The following is a 16,814-nucleotide window of genomic DNA, read 5'->3' as shown; positions in this document are numbered from 1 at the left end:
CACCCCCTAGTGGGGAATTCACAAGTCAGCATGCCCTGTCATCATTGAAATGATGCCCCCAAGGCCCCCTCAACGTCGACCCGCTCTGGCAGCCCAAATCCAAACCCGATGAAACCACCCAAGTTCACGACCAGGTGGCAAGTGGGTTGCAAAATAACCGGGACCGCAAACGATAACAACTTCTAAAACAACAACAAACAAATGAAATGCACTAAAATTTAATATGGTGGTTGAAAGGCTTTTGATAAACAGGTGAGAGTTAAAAGCTTCCAAATATCTCCAGAATCAAATTAGCTATTCGACGTTGAAAATAGAGAGTTAATGGCAGGGTTTCGTACTTTTTGGTGTAGTCCTCCAAATTTGGCGATCCCGGTTATTTTGCAACCCACTTGGTGGGTGGTGGCACGATACAGTTAGAAGCGAAGTACACTTCCTGGTAGCCTTGCAATGCATCGTACCGTTACTGAAGTACCTACTAATTACGTAGCGAAAACAACGCGCCGAAGGTCCAATCTACAACAGAACTCATCCCTGTGATTATGTATGTGTCCAAGCTCTTCAACGGCTTCACTACTCTTTTTTTAACTTTTTAGGTACTTGCTTGAGTAGTAGATTGATGTCAACCACGTGTCACCCATCCGAAGAGTCAGCTAACGGGCGATAAGTCTAGACCCCTGACACCTAAGAACCAAAGACAGAGAGAGTTTAATCTTTTGTTTCTATATATCCAATCATTCCCCCCCCTCCCTTCGCTGCAAATTTTTTCGCTTTTTCGCAGGTGGATGCTGGCTGGCATTGAGATGGTATACGAATGAGGTATTGTACTGTAGGATGCTAAACGGAAACAGGGAGGCCAACATCCATGCCCCTCCACCTAGAAATCCCCCCGGCCTCTCCACGGGCCATGATGGAACCGAGCAACTTTCAGTCCCCTTTTCTCTGGAGCTAAGCTAGACAAGGACAAGCTCCTGAGGCGTACTCAAACATCCCCAAGCAATCGCGAGCATGCACGCGAAAAGTTTCTCGCAAAGGAATCTCTCCGTTGCAAGGGACCAAGGGTGCTGGACAGATGCAGCAAAATCGCCGGGTGGCGGGTGGCGCGTTTTGTGTGCTTGAGTTTTAGTTTTTTTTTTCTCCCTCCCTCTTTCTCTCTCCCCCTCCCTCCCTGGATCCTATACCACGGTAACTATCCCTAAGCTCTTTCCGAGGCTATGTTTCCCTTTTTTGCGTTTATCATGTTCGATTTATACCACGTATACATACCTATGTATATATATATATATATATATATATTTTTTTTGGCGGGGCTGGAAGTTACACGCTTAGAATTAGAGTTCCATGATTTGGTTCCCCCATTTAGCCCACCAGATGGTTTGTTGGTATCGGTATCGGGCTAAGAAGTACCACGTACCTCTTGACGTGTTAGTACGTACTGAGGTTCTCCCTTGTTTACGGTAAACCTGAGGTGTGGTGGGCTTTAGCTTAGATGCCCTAGGAGGGTGGAGGTACACATACCTAGTGTAGGTACCTAGGTACCTTGCTCACCTGCCGGGTTACCATGCCAGGCTACTGAGCCGCTTCGCTTCGGTACCTAAAAAAGGCGAATGGCTAGTTGAACTGCCTTTTGACAGGTCGAAACTGTTTCGCCTCATGCTTCCACGACCTGATGCAAGGAAACACCCAAAAGTTGGGAGAAAATCTTCAATCCACGTACCGGGTCGGTGGTCGATTGATTAAACGCCATCTGCCAGCCATCGCGACTTGAGCACAGTTTCGGCTGCCGATGCGTTCTGTAGGGCAGTTGGAGGCTGGACAGATAAATGTCAGCGCACATACATAATTTTACTGTCCTTTACTTTGGGTACACAACACCGGAAGAGATGTCCGTTGTAGCAAGCCGAAGCAAAGCCAATCTCCCACGGCCCGCACACACCTACCGCCCTGGCCCTCCCAGACCCTTGGCATTTAACCCAGCCTAAAATTCTGGTGCTATCTAGTCTGGTTCCAGGTACCCACCTAGGTACCTATGTATCTTCGTAGGCTTGCAAGGCTTGGTAGGTAAACTTGCACACCACCACGGTGCTTGTCCTTACCCACCTTGTCCACCTTGTCCACCTATCCACCCGCTCCGTACCTTGCCGTGCTTACATCCACTCCCACAAAAACCCGTACGGTTAGCTTCCTTGTGTATTTCGCTTCCCGCGCCTGGTATCCGCTGCATCACTTCATCGACGTGCATTGGAGATCCCTCATCCTCTTATCCGCGCGCCCGCTCGCCCAGAACAGCAAAGAATAATAATAATAGGGGGAGCCGCTTCCTGCAGCTACCCGGATTGCGACTAACGCCATCGCGACCCCCACCCGTCAATTTGTTTCATTCCATCACCAATTGGTTCTCCTCCCATAGCAGGCAAGACCGACCCGGACCTGTCAGAAGACGTGCGACACACACAAATCTCGACCAATTATTACCTAGGTAGCCACAAAGCGACAAACAAGTCGCACCCGAGAAATCGACCTAGAATAGGTCTTTTTACTCGTTAGTTAATACAAGCACTCAGTTGCTTCGACCTCATCGAACCACTTGTCGGGAGCAATCCGCCAATTGCCCTCTGGCAAGATGTGCTTCGGCAGCCGCAACGTCCACGATGAGGCGGGGGCTGCCCGCAGCAGGGAGCTCGACAAGGCCATCCGCGCCGACGAGAAGCGCTTGCAAAAGGAGGTCAAACTGCTGCTGCTGGGTATGTCGCCGAGCAATGTTTACATTCGAGGCCACTGGTGATCTGGTCCAAATCGGAAGCACTCTGCTAACCAAGTTGTGTTTTTCGATACCATAGGCGCCGGTGAATCGGGAAAATCGACCGTCCTCAAGCAAATGAAGCTGATATATGCTCAAGGCTTCAGCAAGAACGAAAAGATCGAATGGAAGCCTGTCGTGTTTCAAAACATTGTGCAATCTTTCAGGCTTATCCATGATGCCATGCAAGAGTTGGACATCGAATTCGAGAACAAGGAGAACGAGGCATGTTAAAACTCTGCACTTTCCTATTTCATGACAAATAGGTCTCGCGCACTCGATTCCCTACCGGACTCGCCCCCATCATCCTGAGCTCCATCCTTCCGCCGCCACGAATGCACTACAAGACAACAAAGAGCCTGCCGGGTTTGAAACATATAACTAACATCCCATTTTGGCTACAGAGGAACATAACCCTGATCATGGAGGAGCAGGAACTCGGCGCGCATGACGCCTTACCAATCGAGTTTCTAGACCCAATCAAAGCACTATGGGTGGATGCTGGCGTGAAGAAGGCGATTGCCAAGGGCAACGAGTTTGCGCTACATGACAACCTGGACTAGTGAGTGCATTATCCCCAACCTTCGGCTGATCATGCCTTGATTTGTGTTGCTTACGCAGGCCCTATACACAGTTTCTGTGACGACCTCGACCGTATTTGGGATAAGAGCTACGTTCCGACAGACCAAGATTTGCTCCGCTCGAGACTCAGAACGACCGGCATTACCGAGACCGTGTTTGACTTGGGCCAGCTCACATACCGAATGTTCGATGTCGGTGGCCAAAGGTCGGAAAGGAAGAAGTGGATACATTGTTTCGAGAACGTCAACTGTCTTCTTTTCCTAGTCGCAATTTCCGGCTACGATCAGTGTTTAGTTGAGGATAAGGACGGAGTAAGTCTCAACACCGCAAGCACAACTTTATAAAACAGCACAGCTTGGCAACAGTTTTGGTCAGCCCTAGGAGCTCATATCTAACCATAACCCGGCTGGACAGAACCAAATGAACGAAGCCTTGATGCTGTGGGAGTCGATCGCCAACTCGCATTGGTTCACAAAATCGGCGCTGATCTTGTTCCTCAACAAGATGGACCTGTTCAAGGAGAAAATCACAAAGAGTCCCATTACCGAATATGGGTTCACCGACTATCACGGACCATCAGACGACTGGAAGCAGACTAGCAAGTACTTTATGGACAAGTTCCGAGCACTTAACCGAAACCCAGAGAAAGAGATATACGGCCACTTCACAAACGCTACGGACACGAACCTACTCAAGATCACGATGACGTCTGTGCAGGACATGATTATACAGCGCAACCTTAAGCAACTCATCTTGTGAGTGCTACTCCGGCGGTCCCGTTTAATAACCTAACTGGCGGTCGAATCTTCACTATCACCACGACACTCACACCTCTGGACACCATTCTAGCGTTTGATTAATCCTAGACGGGGAAATTCTGCCACATCGGCGGTCTTGTTACTTCGACAAACCAACTGCATCATCTACCGCGCTGTCCGTCACCGCTTTCTTGAATACCTCCAGATACCCAAGGTTCTTATTGCCCAGCCACTTGTTTTTTATTTCGTTTTTTTCATTTTTTTTTTGCTTTGTTCTTATTTTGTCCATTATCACATTGGACTTTTCGCGGAAGCTACCTGGCTGCATTGGTCTGGTTAAATTGTATGTATTGGTGTATTCCTCTTTCAGGGTGTACATACATGGCCCGTGCCACCATGCATCTGTTTCTTTTTCTTTTTTCTTTTCCTTGGAGTGTTTTATTCTCCATATATTGATGCTGAGCAAGCAAAGCCGGATACATGAGGGGTTGAACTGTACGAAGAGATGTTTCTTACTAAATTTTTGGGGGCGTTACTTACATATTCTGGCTACAAATTTCCTACTACTGGATTATTTTCTTCTCTTTTCCTTCTTTTTTCCTTCCCTCTTTCCCTTCCTTCAAGTTTCATTGTTCGTTCTATCTATATTGGCGGGCTCGGAAGCGGCATGGATTTGGACCAGGGATCTAAACAAAAACAAAGGGTGGGGGTCGGAAAGTAAAAATCATATCCATGCGAAACAATAATAAAGACAACCTGTCAAAGCTGACAATACCAAGCGGAATGCCTTGTAATTGCTTTTGTATGTGCCACTGATGAACAACACGAGCCCATTTGGGAGCTAGGCGCATGGTTGCCGGTAAGGGAGGCACCTAGATTCCGCCTCCAGCGGTAGGGAGCAGATACCGGTAGATTCGAACGGATTTATGCATCCCGCAAAACCGAACGATCCGAGAATCAACTAACTCGCTGCCGGTAGCCGGGCGCCTGCTAGGTCCTTTGCGGGGCGGGCGCTTGCCATTCAGAACAATTACTTGGGAAGTTCAGGTGGTTCTTTAGTTGGCTCGCTTTGGGGTCTTTTCGCCTACGCTAGCCTTTAGGTGCCCGAGGAGCCGGGTTATAGTGGGCATTCTTCGATCAATCGGGCTTGGAAAGCGCACTAAGCCAGAAGCGTGCACGGGTCAACGGCCGCCACCACGTGGGACTTTATTCGACGTTCGGGGGGGGGGGGGGGGGGGGGGGGGGGGGCTACCCTGCTTCACCTAATACCCTATACATAGTAGTTATAACCTTGATGTCCCTCCGTTGTCCGCCCCCTCCAAGGGCTCTTCCCACCCTGGCTCATAACAACGACATAGTTATGGGGCTAGTTCCAGTGGAGGCTAGTCTTGGTTGTCGATCGGTCCACCATCGGCCAAGGTGGGGGAAAGACACGCTTTATGAGAACAATGGAGTTTGTCAGCAACGAACCAAATTTGCCGGTCTGAAATGCCTTGTTTCAGAAGTTGGTGGGTGGGAGAATTTTGAGAAAAGGAGGGTAGTCAGAGACATGATTTTGATTACAGTATGTATGTTCCAGAAAAGTGCGGGCAAGACAACCTAGTTATACAATATGACATCTCGTGATGAGTGGATATGATGCAACCCACACTATTTCATTGGCCAGGATGGGGCTGGGGTAAGTCGCCTGCTGAACCGGGGTTGCAACCCGGGCAACCGCGTGCCAACTTTCCCCTCGTAGAATTAATTATCCCCATCGGACTGGATTTCATTACGAACAAATCGTCCCTTTCGCATTTTCGAATCAGACTTTACAAAGTGCTCTGATGTCATTGATATTCAACAAGCAATTACAGGAGTAATTGACACGAGCTTGTTATTTTTTTTACTGGGGTATAACTTTATCGTGATCCTGCCCGTTATCGCTCTTTATCTCGCCCGTTTGATGTTTGTTTACTTGGTTTTGTTTACACCTCCTATAGCAGGCGAGATCAATCCTCCCAGGCACCACCGCCAACCAACTCTCAAATCCAACAGCTTCTTTCACCTGTCCCACTAAATTAAGCACTGAGACTACCCACCTCAGACATCTCCACAAAACCCACCAAAAAGTGAACAAAGATACCCAGCCAGAAATAATGTCGACCGGCCATCATTACGAGTCCGTGTCGGGCAGGTACGCCAAGGAGCCAGCGGTGTCGGTGGTGTCGTCGGTGGAAAAGTCATACCGGGGCCCCCTCTCTAGTTGACAATCAAGGATCGTGCAGCGCTTTCCTTTCTTGGGGACCAAGAAGGGGGCTGCCATTCTCGCCGCCGGGGTCTTTTTGGTCATCGGCGGCGGACTGGCGGGACTAGCGGCGTTGCCCAAGATCTCGGGAAACTTGTCCAAGGGGAAGCTGCGGTCACCCGATGCCATTACGGAAGATACCTACTTCTATGGCCAGTCCCCGCCGGTGTATCCATCCCGTAGGTCCTCATATTGTTTTTGTTGTTATTTTTATTGGTATTATATGGGAGTTTGTCTTTCTCAATCACAATGTAGCTAACTTGGGTTGATGCCGGACAGCGGAGATGACCGGAGGGAGTGGCTGGGAAGATGCGTATAAAAAGGCCAAGGAAATGGTTGGCAAAATGACAAACGATGAAAAAGTGAGTGCTAAAGATATCACCCCTTTGTGGGACTCGTTCTATTGCCGCATTAGCTAAACTTTTCTCGCACACAGCTTGTCCTGACCGCCGGCAAACCTGAACCTGTCCGCCGTTGTGATGGCAACATTGCGCCAATCTCAAATGTTGGGTTTCCTGGAATGTGCCTAGCTGATGCAGGCAATGGTTTGCGCGGCACGGATTTTGTTACTGCGTGGCCCAGTGGTGTCCACGTGGGTGCCAGGTGAGCGTGTTACTAGGCTTTGAAGACCTGAGATAAATATACTGACGCGACTATCATGACAGTTTCAACCGAAAGCTTAGCGCAGAACGTGCCTATGGCATGGGCTCCGAGTTCCGGAAGAAGGGCGTCAACATGCTTCTGGGTCCGGTCGTTGGCCCCATTGGAAGGACTGTAAGGGGTGGACGCAACTGGGAAGGTGAGAACTGAGGTGCCAGGGGAAACAACTTGGCAGCTTATAAGAGACTTGATGAGAGCTAACCGCAAAGACAGGATTTGCCGTCGACCCTTATCTCTCTGGTATTTTGGTTGATCAGACGGTCCGTGGCATACAGAATGCTGGCGTGATTGCAAGCACCAAGGTGAGAAGATGAATATAGGCCTCTTGGTTCGGCGCCACTGGGAGGAGCTTCACTGACTCAAAATGTTCTCAGCACTACGTTGCCAACGAGCAGGAAACTAATCGTCAACCAGACGGCGACGTACAATCCGTGTCTTCAAACATTGATGACCGGACAATGCACGAGCTGTATCTATGGTAAGAAAGCCCCAGGCGCCGATTTGTATAAAATGATAGCGGGGGCACACTATATTAACCCTGGTGTTAAGGCCCTTCATGGATGCCGTACGCGCCGGAACAGGTAGCATCATGTGCTCTTACAACAGACTGAACAATTCCTACGGTTGTGCGAACAGCAAGGCCCTCAATGGTCTCTTGAAGACTGAACTTGGCTTTCAGGTATGTACCAAAGCTTCTCCTTGATCCCACAACCAACAACCCTTGCTGCGATGGCTTAAAACTGACGGCGAGATGTCTCAACCAGGGCCATGTTGTGAGTGACTGGTGGGCACAGCACAGTGGAGTGTCATCAGCCCTTGCTGGACTCGATCTCGCCATGCCGCATGCCGACCCATTCTGGGGTGCGGAACTACTCAAGGCAATCAACAATGGCACCGTCCCTCAGTCACGTCTTGACGATATGGCAATTCGGTCAGTTTTGTCAGTCAGCGCCTGCAACAAGTCTTCCACGCTAACAGCATTGTCTTGTGTTCCGTTATAGCGTTCTTGCACCCTGGTTCCAGCTTGGTCATGACAAGGGCTTCCCGAAACCAGGAATCGGAATGCCTGCCGATATCAACCAGCCGCACCAAATAGTCGATGCCAGGAACTCGTCAGACAAGACTACCATCTTCGACGGGGCTGTTGAGGGCCATGTGCTCGTGAAAAACCTCCGCAACGCTCTCCCACTCAAGAAGCCCAAGATGTTGACCATATATGGCTACTCGGCCAAAAAGGCAGACAAGACTAACTTTGAGCCAGGACTGTTCCCACAGTGGGTTTGGGGTCCCGAATCCATGAACTACGATGATATCAAGACCGGCATGCTCAACGCGGCAGATATGCTGCCCGGCACTGCACGGGCGGAACAGACAAGGCCGATTGCCATCAATGGCACCATCTTCTCTGGCGGCGGATCTGGAGCTGTGTCTACTTCGCTGGTCAGCGCACCCTTCGACGCCATATCGCAGCAGTGCTGGGAGGATGACACAATCATGTTCTGGGATTTTGCCTCGCCCAACCCTGCCGTGAACTCCAACTCGGAAGCTTGTCTCGTGGTTGGAAACGTTGCATCCGCTGAAGGCTGGGACAGAGTTGGCCTACGGGATGATTATACTGACGGGTTGATCAGGCATGTGGCCAACTCGTGCAACAACACAATAGTAGTTCTACACAATGCTGGTCCGCGCCTTGTTGATCAATTCATTGACCATCCCAATGTTACCGCGTTAATTTATGCGCACCTCCCCGGACAAGCATCCGGAGTTGCCCTGGCATCAATCCTATACGGCAAAGTCAACCCATCGGGCAAGATGCCGTACACAGTGGCACGGAACGAGACGGATTACGGCGGTGTCCAGGACCCGGATCTGCCAAAAGGCAAATACGAGCTGTTTCCCCAGGCCGACTTTACCGAAGGCTTGTTCCTGGACTACCGACACTTCGACAAGCAAAACATCGAACCCCGCTACGAATTTGGATTTGGTCTGTCGTACACGACATTTGGCTACTCCAACCTCAAGATTGAAAAGTCGTCGGCCGTCAGCTTTGATTCCTACCCTGAAGGTCCTTTGTTGTCTGGAGGGCCGGCCTCGCTCTGGGAGACGCTCGTGCGCGTCACGGCCGAGGTCGAAAACACAGGCGGCGTCGACGGTGCCGAGGTTGCCCAGCTGTACCTCTCCGTACCCGGCGCTGAGGATGGGCACACGCCGCTGCGGGTGCTCAGGGGCTTTGAGAAGCCATTCATCAAGGCCAAGGAGAAGGCAACGGTTCAGTTTGAGCTTAGCAGGCGAGACGTGAGCATCTGGGATGTCGTTAGCCAAAAGTGGCTGCTGAGGAACGGCACCTACACCGTCAGTGTCGGTTCGAGCAGCCGGATCCTGCCCATCAATGGAACTTTTACTGTGTAATCAAGGAATATGGTGCGGTTTTTATTTGAGAGGGCTGGATGGCTGGACTGGGTTGGAGTTGTACACTTATGGAAAACAGGCCGGCTGTTTTGGGCTTGTTTTATTCTTCTTTTTTATTGGGAGGAAGTCATGGACGTGAGTTATGAACAAAAAGGGGTCAACGTGAGGAAACCCGTGCAATAAACAGCGTAATGTTGCTTTTATGACGTAGACATTTTCTCACTCTACTAACTACCCTGCAGTTTCAGGCCTACATCATGCTAGTTCTAGTCATTTTACGTTCACAGTACCGCGCTCTGGCGAGTAAGGAACTGAGCTTGTTTACAAAAAAGTCTTGAGTATTAGGAACTTTGGAAACGTTCAGTGACTGCATCAAGATAGACTATACACGCTAAAGCCATTCATTCCTCCCCGCCGCCGGCGCCGGATATCTACCAAAGCCGGGATGCTGAAGCATCGGGGCCTGCTGCGCAGCTGCGGCAGGAACACCTCGCATTGTCCCGTTGCTGTCTACCTCCTTCAACTCGTACTCTTCGGTGCTGCTATGGTAGGCTGGATGTTTGCCCTTGACGTCTGCAGAGGACCAGGGGTTGCTTGCGAGTGGATTCGGCTGCGGAGGTGGTGGTACTTGTTGCGCAGCTGGGTCCGACTCTTTGGAGACGAAGCTAAGATCCGACTTTTTCGACCGCAGGCTTGGGTCATCACCACCCAGCGCGACTCCTATGTCTTGCGGGCTGAGATGTTGCTGTGATTGGTACATTCGTTGTTGTTGGATTTGGTACTGCTGTTGCTGCTGCATGAAGTAATGCTGTTGCTGCAGCAAATCTTGTTCGCGCTCGCGCTCCATCGCCGCCAGCGCTTCTTGAGTCATCGCCGGCCACTGCTGCTGCTGTTGGTGATGTTGCATGGCATTGGTATCGGCGGCGCTGATGGGGCTGCTATAAGGTGAATAGTATCGCGTCGGGAACGTGGAGGGGCCGGCGCCGTCATTCTTCTCCATGGCTGGCGAAAATCCAGTTGAGATACCGGTGCGATCCGTGTGAGCCGAGGTGGGAGACTGCTCCCAGCCGCCAACGAGCGGTCTCTGGCTGACTGGTGTCTCGAACATGTCGCCACCCGCCCCGTGGGTGCCGGGCCAGCGACTACCGCCAAAACCCTGGGTTTGGGCCATCGCCTGGCGCTTTTCCATGTCGCGCAAGAAGCGGCGGCGCCTACGCTTGCCGTTACAGACGATACCGCAGCCGGCGGCGATGAGTATGATGGCCACCCCGGCGAAGGCGATGCCGACCTTTGCGCCGAGGTTGAGTGGGCCGTTGTCGGGCACAAAGGTGTAGCCGGTCGGGGCCGGGGTTGTGGCCTGAATGGCCTTGGTCGTGAAAGGTGGACCGGAGACCGATATGGTGCGTCCTTCGGCGGGCTGTTGTGTGCAGGCCGCGTCGAGCATGGTCATGTAGTTGGTCAACACATAGTGGCGACCGGACTGGAGGCACGGTTGGCATTTCGAAAAATCGTTGACCCTCCAAGAGTTGCAAAAGTCGTAGCGTCCGGCCGCTTTGGTAAGGTTCTGCCATTGAATAGCCTCTCTAAAGGGGCCACAAGCAGTGCTACACAGGCGTAATGAGAGCTAGTCAGCATCATTCCCCGAGAAACTTGCTGCAATGTTTCAGGCTGATAAAAGTTTCTCTTTACCTTGTGGTACACGGAGTTGAGCCGAGTTTCTTATCACTGTCGGGAAAGCCAAAGAGGCAGAAGGATAGTGTGTATCTCAGGTTATCTGTCAATTCGTTCAGAGTGTCAATCTCATGTATTGGTATGGGCATGCGACGTGGCGGATGTCACCTACATATGAGCCACTCGAGATCGGACTGCCCAGCAGAGGTAAAGGGGCTGCTCGCCTGGCATGTCAAGCAGTTCTGAAGCACATTGCCAGCGGCTGTGGTCGGGTAGTCCGAGGGATTGTCAAAGCATTCCATGTCGTCGGCGGTAGTGGCAGAGAGCACGTTTCCGCAGTGCTTTGAGCATGGCGAGTTCGGGGCCACCAGGAGGCTCGTCGCGAACGATGCGAGCGTGCCTAAAAGCACCAGGCATGTCTGAGATGGCTTCATTGTGTGCGATGGGCAGCTGCCGTCATCTATCCACGGTACAAAGGTGTGTTCTCCCGACCGAATGTAGTCCTAGCGTCAAAATGCAGTTCCTTCCTGCGTAGCTACTGCTAGTTCAGTAGAAACGTGCGACAGACTACAAGGCAGAGAGCCGAGTGGTCGCCATCCAAGGAAGATACCGGTTGGTTGCGCAGACGGTACTCGGCTATGTACTGCGCAAAGGTGCACCACAGGAAGCAAGCAAAGGAGACTGCCCCCGGATTTGTACCCCTGGAAAGACTGCTCTGACTTCCGGGTCCGGTGTCACAAAAGACGAGCCCCGGTGAGTATGTATGCTGACATGGCCTGAGGAAGAGGTAAGGCTCGAGATAAGTATGACCCAAGGTGGATATGGATATATACCCCAAAATATCGACTGGAGGGGTTTTCAGGCTAGGTTGGCAAGGTAGCAACCAACCCGGCAGTCTGGTCGTGATGTAGGTACCGTTACCTACTGTACATTAGGCGCTTGCCCAGAGACGCCACCCCTTTGCAAATAGGGTACACGGATGGGTTTATCAAAAAGTAAAAGTATCTGTCTCCGAGTTTAGAGACGTGATGGTGACAGGACTTTATGATATATTTCCCCACTATGGATGAAAAAAGTACAGCAAAAGGATGTGCGGGATGCAGTGATGGAAAAAGAAAGGGCGATAAAGGGTGATCAACCGTTGGGGTCCAAAAGAGCGAGCCAAGAAAGACAGGGGCTGATTGGGCGCCATTGAAAGGTGATGGAGGGCGAGGGCCCTGAGTGAGATTTGGCGACCAAGACTGACTATTGGGTGGTTGGGGGAACGCACCACGTAAAGAGGGGGGGGGGCATGCAAATCACAGCTGGCCTGACCATGAGATTCACAGCACTTGCTGGGTGGATGTGACACACGTTATGCGTATGTGTGCTGATTGTTACATTGTCCAAACTATGTTAAGATACTAAGCAGGGCAAGGTACATAAGGTAGGTAGGTAGGCCCAGGAGAAGGATTACCGTCCTCACTCACGCATCTATTTGGCCTCGACAGTGGCCAACTAGGACTAGGCGGGTCGGGAAGATGCCGCTGAGTGGAGGAGACAAGGTCTTGGCAACAGGCGGGTGCCAACTTGCGCAGTGATGACTGGTTCTCTCATGCAGCCTGCACATCAGATTGACCACTGAGAGAGATCAACATATGACAGTTTCCACTCGCGGGTCCTGCTGACGGACCGCAAGATCCCTCGGAAAGGAAGACAAAAAACCTCAGTATGTTGCGTTGCACACCACTCGAGCTTTCCCAGAACGCGCTGTCGCCGGTAGCTGTGCTTGTTTGATTGGCTGCATGTAGGAGCGAGCAATTTTGCTGCTGCCATCCAAGCAAGGGTCAAAGATGAAAGAGGAAGGTGGGGTTTTAGAGTGACCGTTTAATGGACTTTTTGGCCGGCATTCCATTCCCAAGATCAATCGGCTTTTTTGCTCAAAGGGAACCTTGGCTGGCTTGGATGATCATTATTGTAGGTGCCTACAGTACCTTTTTAGCTCTTACCACGATATTATTTCCTATTCTGATTGCTAGCAAATTTCTCTTTGTTATCGACAGGAAACACATGCTCTTTCCTTGACCACGAGCAAACTCTATACCGGAGTAACATCTGCAAAAGAAAAGACCAACGTAAGCCGTTCCTGCATCATCCAACGGCAATTGTGGGGATTTTGCACCTACTCGTCTAGCTTGGACAGTTTGCGTGGGAGTTTTGCCGAGATCAGCTGGCTGGCGGCCTTTTGATTAAACGATGGCCACTTGGTCAGCTCGACTGTAAACGAACGACTAGACTCCCTGCCTTTCAAAATACTTTTTGTTTGTGTGTTGGTGGGCATCCATCTGCTCCATTCGGCCAGGTTGCTCCGATGAATTGAATGAACTCTTGTGATGGCTAACCGCCGACGTTCCCAATCGGTCAGGAGGGTATTAATTAACTCCACACATCTGCAAACATGCATATGCATATTGCCAATACACAATAGTGCCGTCAAGCCCGAACACTTGCGGAAGCTCAGAGAGCGCGATAGAAAGAAACTCAGCTGGCCGTGTTCATTTACAATCTCCTGGGTCATGAGCTCGACTGGCGCCTTGAAGTTGCGCAAGGTACGTCCCACGCATTAAAAAGTACCTATGAAAACGTATTTACTTAGCATGCTATAACAAGACACAAGTCTGACACGGGGACACCATCACCGCAGGTTGTGTGGTGCCGTTGTCGTGATTGTGTGGTACTTCATGGCGGTAACATGAGCGACACCAAATTGCACAATGAACCATGAATCGTGACGAGCGACTACTACCAAAACTGGCCGTGAACATGGGCTTGATGGGGAACTCCTGATCCTTTGAGCATGCAGCATCACCTTTTGTGCGAATTAGTTGGAACCTAGGTAGTTCGGCGGCAAATGCCAACAAGTGATTCGTTCGGCCAGTCCTCGGGAATCCACTCATTGGGCCAATTGGTCATGGGTGAAATCTTTAGGAAGCTCTCATAACCCTAACCCGCATCTGGCAGTGCACTATGTAGCAGCCGTGAGAGAGGGTGAGCAACAATTGAAACAGCATACAATTCTCGGGATCAGTACAATGAACGTCTCGTACCTGGGCGGCTATCTGAAACCTTCTGTAGGATTCCATGGTTGCACATAGGATGTTTCAGGACGCTCGAAACAGTGCGACGGATCCTTCAGCACCAAGAGAGCCGCCCACCAAACGAAACGATGGTACAAGACGACCATGCTCAATGAGATCCAAGCATATATCTATCGCAAAGTGCCTTTTATAATTCTATCGCTTTTATATTGAAGGTGTTTGGCATCTACCGGCTGCTTCTGACACTTCTAACCCAAGGCCTCCTTCACCCTCATATCATCATGCTGATATTGGCATGAATAATAAATTCACCTTTCCTCCAACATGAAAGGAGCAAGCTTTCTTGTTGATATTCCTTTCGATATCACTCTGCACTACCAAGCCTGCTTGTCTTCGGGCGAATCCAAGACGGAAAGTCGTTTCGCTTGAGTGGTGGAAGGCCTCCTCGCACACCCGCATTGCAGCTCGAGGTAGCTCGTTCAAGATCGTCCATTCTTCACCCCATCCATGGAGCACAGGAAAGATGTTTTACTCTCGCGGGTAGACAGATTGGGTGTAAACATGACTTTTGCACCCAGCCAAGCCAGCCCCAAGGCCCCGCAACATATACAGACGACAGTCTAGATTGAACAGTCAACCGTGTCGCTACACGGGATGATCGCCAATCCGCAGTATCCAGCAAATATTTCGGTTAGAATTCAGCTCTTATTTTGCAAAACGAAGTCTATTTCAAATCATGGATGCTTCGTGCGTACCTGCGGCTACGCTCTAGCACCACCCGGATCGGATCTTCCAAGAAACAACCATACGAACCTCAAGTCTATGATCGATAGCAGATCATTCTCACAGACGTCGAAAGGCGATATGCCGATGATTTTTGGCTCCCTTGCCTCAAAACCCGGCATTGAGCCTCGCACACTGTGACGTCCCACTACTTGATGCCCGTTTCAGTAAAACACCAGATCGGGCATGTGGATAGACCTGCACCTGTTTCGACTGGATGACCTCCACAAAGGCTCGACCCAGACGCCCAGTGTGTGCAAGATGAGGCGTGATCCATGAGAAAATACTTCAGTTTGTGCTTGGGCCGATCGATTTGTGCTGCTGCAGACAGGCGACGAGCTTGGTACGCACTTTCGCGTTCGTCTCGCGCCCCTGAAGCATGCAATCTCTGAATCTTGTGAACCACCACCCCGGATCGGTCTTGGGATACAGTCCTCAGCGCTTGATAATCGAACACCGACCAGAATCGCCGCACAAGGAGCTTCATTGCGGTGGGCACCTTGACCGTGGCTCAAAACTAGTTGTGTTAGGTCGGTTCAGCCCCAGGTCGACTCAAAGCAAGAGGCCATTGGAAAAGTGTGTCCAGCTACAAAGACACCGCAAACCTAACTTCACACACCCACACCTGCGCTGGCCGTTAAATTTCAGTCCCAAAATGCCAGCCGCCTTGTACGCGACGTCAATGAACAGATATTTGACTTATGAGGCAATCATACCCAAGACGCCAGCGAGGCGGAAGTGGCGTGCTGAGTTTCCAAGAATCGTGATTAAGCAACACTCGGTATTTCTGAAGAACTCCATTCGCGTGTCCAGATCCACGCTAAAGCTCGAGCTTGGTTGAGCTTCGAGCTTGGCCGATCGCAAATGAGAGACCGAAGCAACTGCGCTTTCGTACCCTCCTACCTGCTTACCTACCTACCTACCTACGTAGGCACAGAGAAGGAATAAAACGCCAACGCCCCCGCAGGACTGGCTTGTTTGACTTGGTACACACACTCCTTCCTCCGTTCAGTCAAGGCTGAGCTGCGCCGGCAGACACCCAGCATACAAAACCCCATGAGCGAAAGCTCGCGGATCAAGTCCAACTTTGGGTCTTACAGCATCTTGCCAAAGTTCATCTTTGCGCGCTCATTGTCAGACTTTGCCCAGCAACCAAAAGCCACTGCCCATGGTGTTCCACGGCTCTGTAACATCTGGAGCGGTCACAAGACGGTGTCACATACATTTGAACACTCTTCCTGATCACCAGAACTGGGGTCAAGGGGTTGCGGAGCAATTGTACCGACCCAACCTCTGCGAGTTCACCAGTGTCCAACGGAAGGCTGTTGGCACTCATCTCGTGCTGAGCATCCATCCCACTGTGCCTTCAAAAATCTCAGCTGTCGCTACCTGTTACTTCCATCAGCCAATCCGACTTATTTCGGTACTTCATAGCATTTGTCCAACGGTCCCCTTTCGACATCAACAGGAAACAGACACATTGGTTTAAAACTTCAGTATTAAACTTGCCAAAAACGCATAAATGATATCTCTTCTCGGCCTTCAACTGGATTCTGAATTGTCGAGGAGCTTCAGAGGGGCATCGGGCGAGACTTTTCTGCGCATGGGAAAGAAGCAGCCATCGAAGTTCATGGCGGCGACATCTTTGAACCACGACGGCTTGAACCAGAATGATGTCGGTCCGAGTGCCCACCTCATTGCTAGTCAGTGACCCTGTGGTACTTATGACAATCTGCAGTTCTGATGTTGAACTGCATCGGCCAAAGCAGCTCCCTAGGATGGGCTATGCT

The 16,814-nt window shown here is 50.8% G+C and overlaps 4 protein-coding genes across 4 annotated transcripts; 2 read left to right on the top strand and 2 right to left on the bottom strand.

Annotated features, from left to right (window-relative positions):
• Positions 1 to 2,090: 2,090 nt before the first annotated feature.
• Positions 2,091 to 4,921, top strand: MGG_04204 (guanine nucleotide-binding protein alpha-2 subunit). The gene is made up of 6 exons (XM_003719569.1): positions 2,091 to 2,741; positions 2,838 to 3,022; positions 3,202 to 3,359; positions 3,432 to 3,690; positions 3,794 to 4,134; positions 4,229 to 4,921. The coding sequence occupies exons 1-6, from the start codon at positions 2,621 to 2,623 to the stop codon at positions 4,233 to 4,235; spliced, it is 1,071 nt and encodes a 356-aa protein (XP_003719617.1). The 5' UTR covers positions 2,091 to 2,620; the 3' UTR covers positions 4,236 to 4,921.
• A 991-nt stretch (positions 4,922 to 5,912) lies between these two features.
• MGG_14903 (beta-glucosidase 2) lies at positions 5,913 to 9,948 on the top strand. Its single transcript, XM_003719568.1, has 9 exons — positions 5,913 to 6,603; positions 6,704 to 6,786; positions 6,861 to 7,027; positions 7,090 to 7,223; positions 7,298 to 7,386; positions 7,459 to 7,562; positions 7,634 to 7,763; positions 7,849 to 8,015; positions 8,086 to 9,948. Exons 2-9 carry the CDS (start codon positions 6,709 to 6,711, stop codon positions 9,491 to 9,493), a joined length of 2,277 nt encoding a protein of 758 aa, XP_003719616.1. The 5' UTR covers positions 5,913 to 6,603; positions 6,704 to 6,708; the 3' UTR covers positions 9,494 to 9,948.
• MGG_04206 (uncharacterized protein) lies at positions 9,666 to 12,278 on the bottom strand. Its single transcript, XM_003719567.1, has 3 exons — positions 11,337 to 12,278; positions 11,183 to 11,267; positions 9,666 to 11,097 (listed from the first exon to the last, which is right to left on the bottom strand). The coding sequence occupies exons 1-3, from the start codon at positions 11,596 to 11,598 to the stop codon at positions 9,885 to 9,887; spliced, it is 1,560 nt and encodes a 519-aa protein (XP_003719615.1). The 5' UTR covers positions 11,599 to 12,278; the 3' UTR covers positions 9,666 to 9,884.
• Positions 12,279 to 13,325: 1,047 nt separating this feature from the next.
• Positions 13,326 to 14,286, bottom strand: MGG_17672 (uncharacterized protein; the record flags this gene model as incomplete). Its single annotated transcript, XM_003719566.1, has 3 exons — positions 13,326 to 13,593; positions 13,764 to 13,777; positions 14,251 to 14,286. The coding sequence occupies 3 exons, from the start codon at positions 14,284 to 14,286 to the stop codon at positions 13,326 to 13,328; spliced, it is 318 nt and encodes a 105-aa protein (XP_003719614.1).
• Positions 14,287 to 16,814: the final 2,528 nt, after the last annotated feature.

Source organism: Pyricularia oryzae, chromosome 6, assembly GCF_000002495.2.
Source record: "Pyricularia oryzae 70-15 chromosome 6, whole genome shotgun sequence".
NCBI classification, from domain to species: domain Eukaryota; kingdom Fungi; phylum Ascomycota; class Sordariomycetes; order Magnaporthales; family Pyriculariaceae; genus Pyricularia; species Pyricularia oryzae.
The sequence above is the reverse complement of the archived record's forward strand: the minus strand, read 5'-3'. Positions and strand labels throughout refer to the sequence as shown.

Bases quoted from the DNA above. Each gene is read 5' to 3' on its own strand.
- MGG_04204 (XM_003719569.1), top strand. From the start codon at position 2,621: ATGTGCTTCGGCAGCCGCAACGTCCACGATGAGGCGGGGGCTGCCCGC. The intron at 2,742-2,837 runs GTATGTCGCCGA...TCGATACCATAG, and splicing joins GGTCAAACTGCTGCTGCTGG to GCGCCGGTGAATCGGGAAAA. The intron at 3,360-3,431 runs GTGAGTGCATTA...CCCTATACACAG, and splicing joins CTACATGACAACCTGGACTA to TTTCTGTGACGACCTCGACC.
- MGG_14903 (XM_003719568.1), top strand. From the start codon at position 6,709: ATGACCGGAGGGAGTGGCTGGGAAGATGCGTATAAAAAGGCCAAGGAA. The intron at 7,028-7,089 runs GTGAGCGTGTTA...CTATCATGACAG, and splicing joins GGTGTCCACGTGGGTGCCAG to TTTCAACCGAAAGCTTAGCG. The intron at 7,387-7,458 runs GTGAGAAGATGA...AAATGTTCTCAG, and splicing joins GCGTGATTGCAAGCACCAAG to CACTACGTTGCCAACGAGCA.
- MGG_04206 (XM_003719567.1), bottom strand. From the start codon at position 11,598: ATGAAGCCATCTCAGACATGCCTGGTGCTTTTAGGCACGCTCGCATCG. The intron at 11,268-11,336 runs GTAGGTGACATC...ACGAATTGACAG, and splicing joins CGATCTCGAGTGGCTCATAT to ATAACCTGAGATACACACTA. The intron at 11,098-11,182 runs GTAAAGAGAAAC...ACGCCTGTGTAG, and splicing joins TCAACTCCGTGTACCACAAG to CACTGCTTGTGGCCCCTTTA.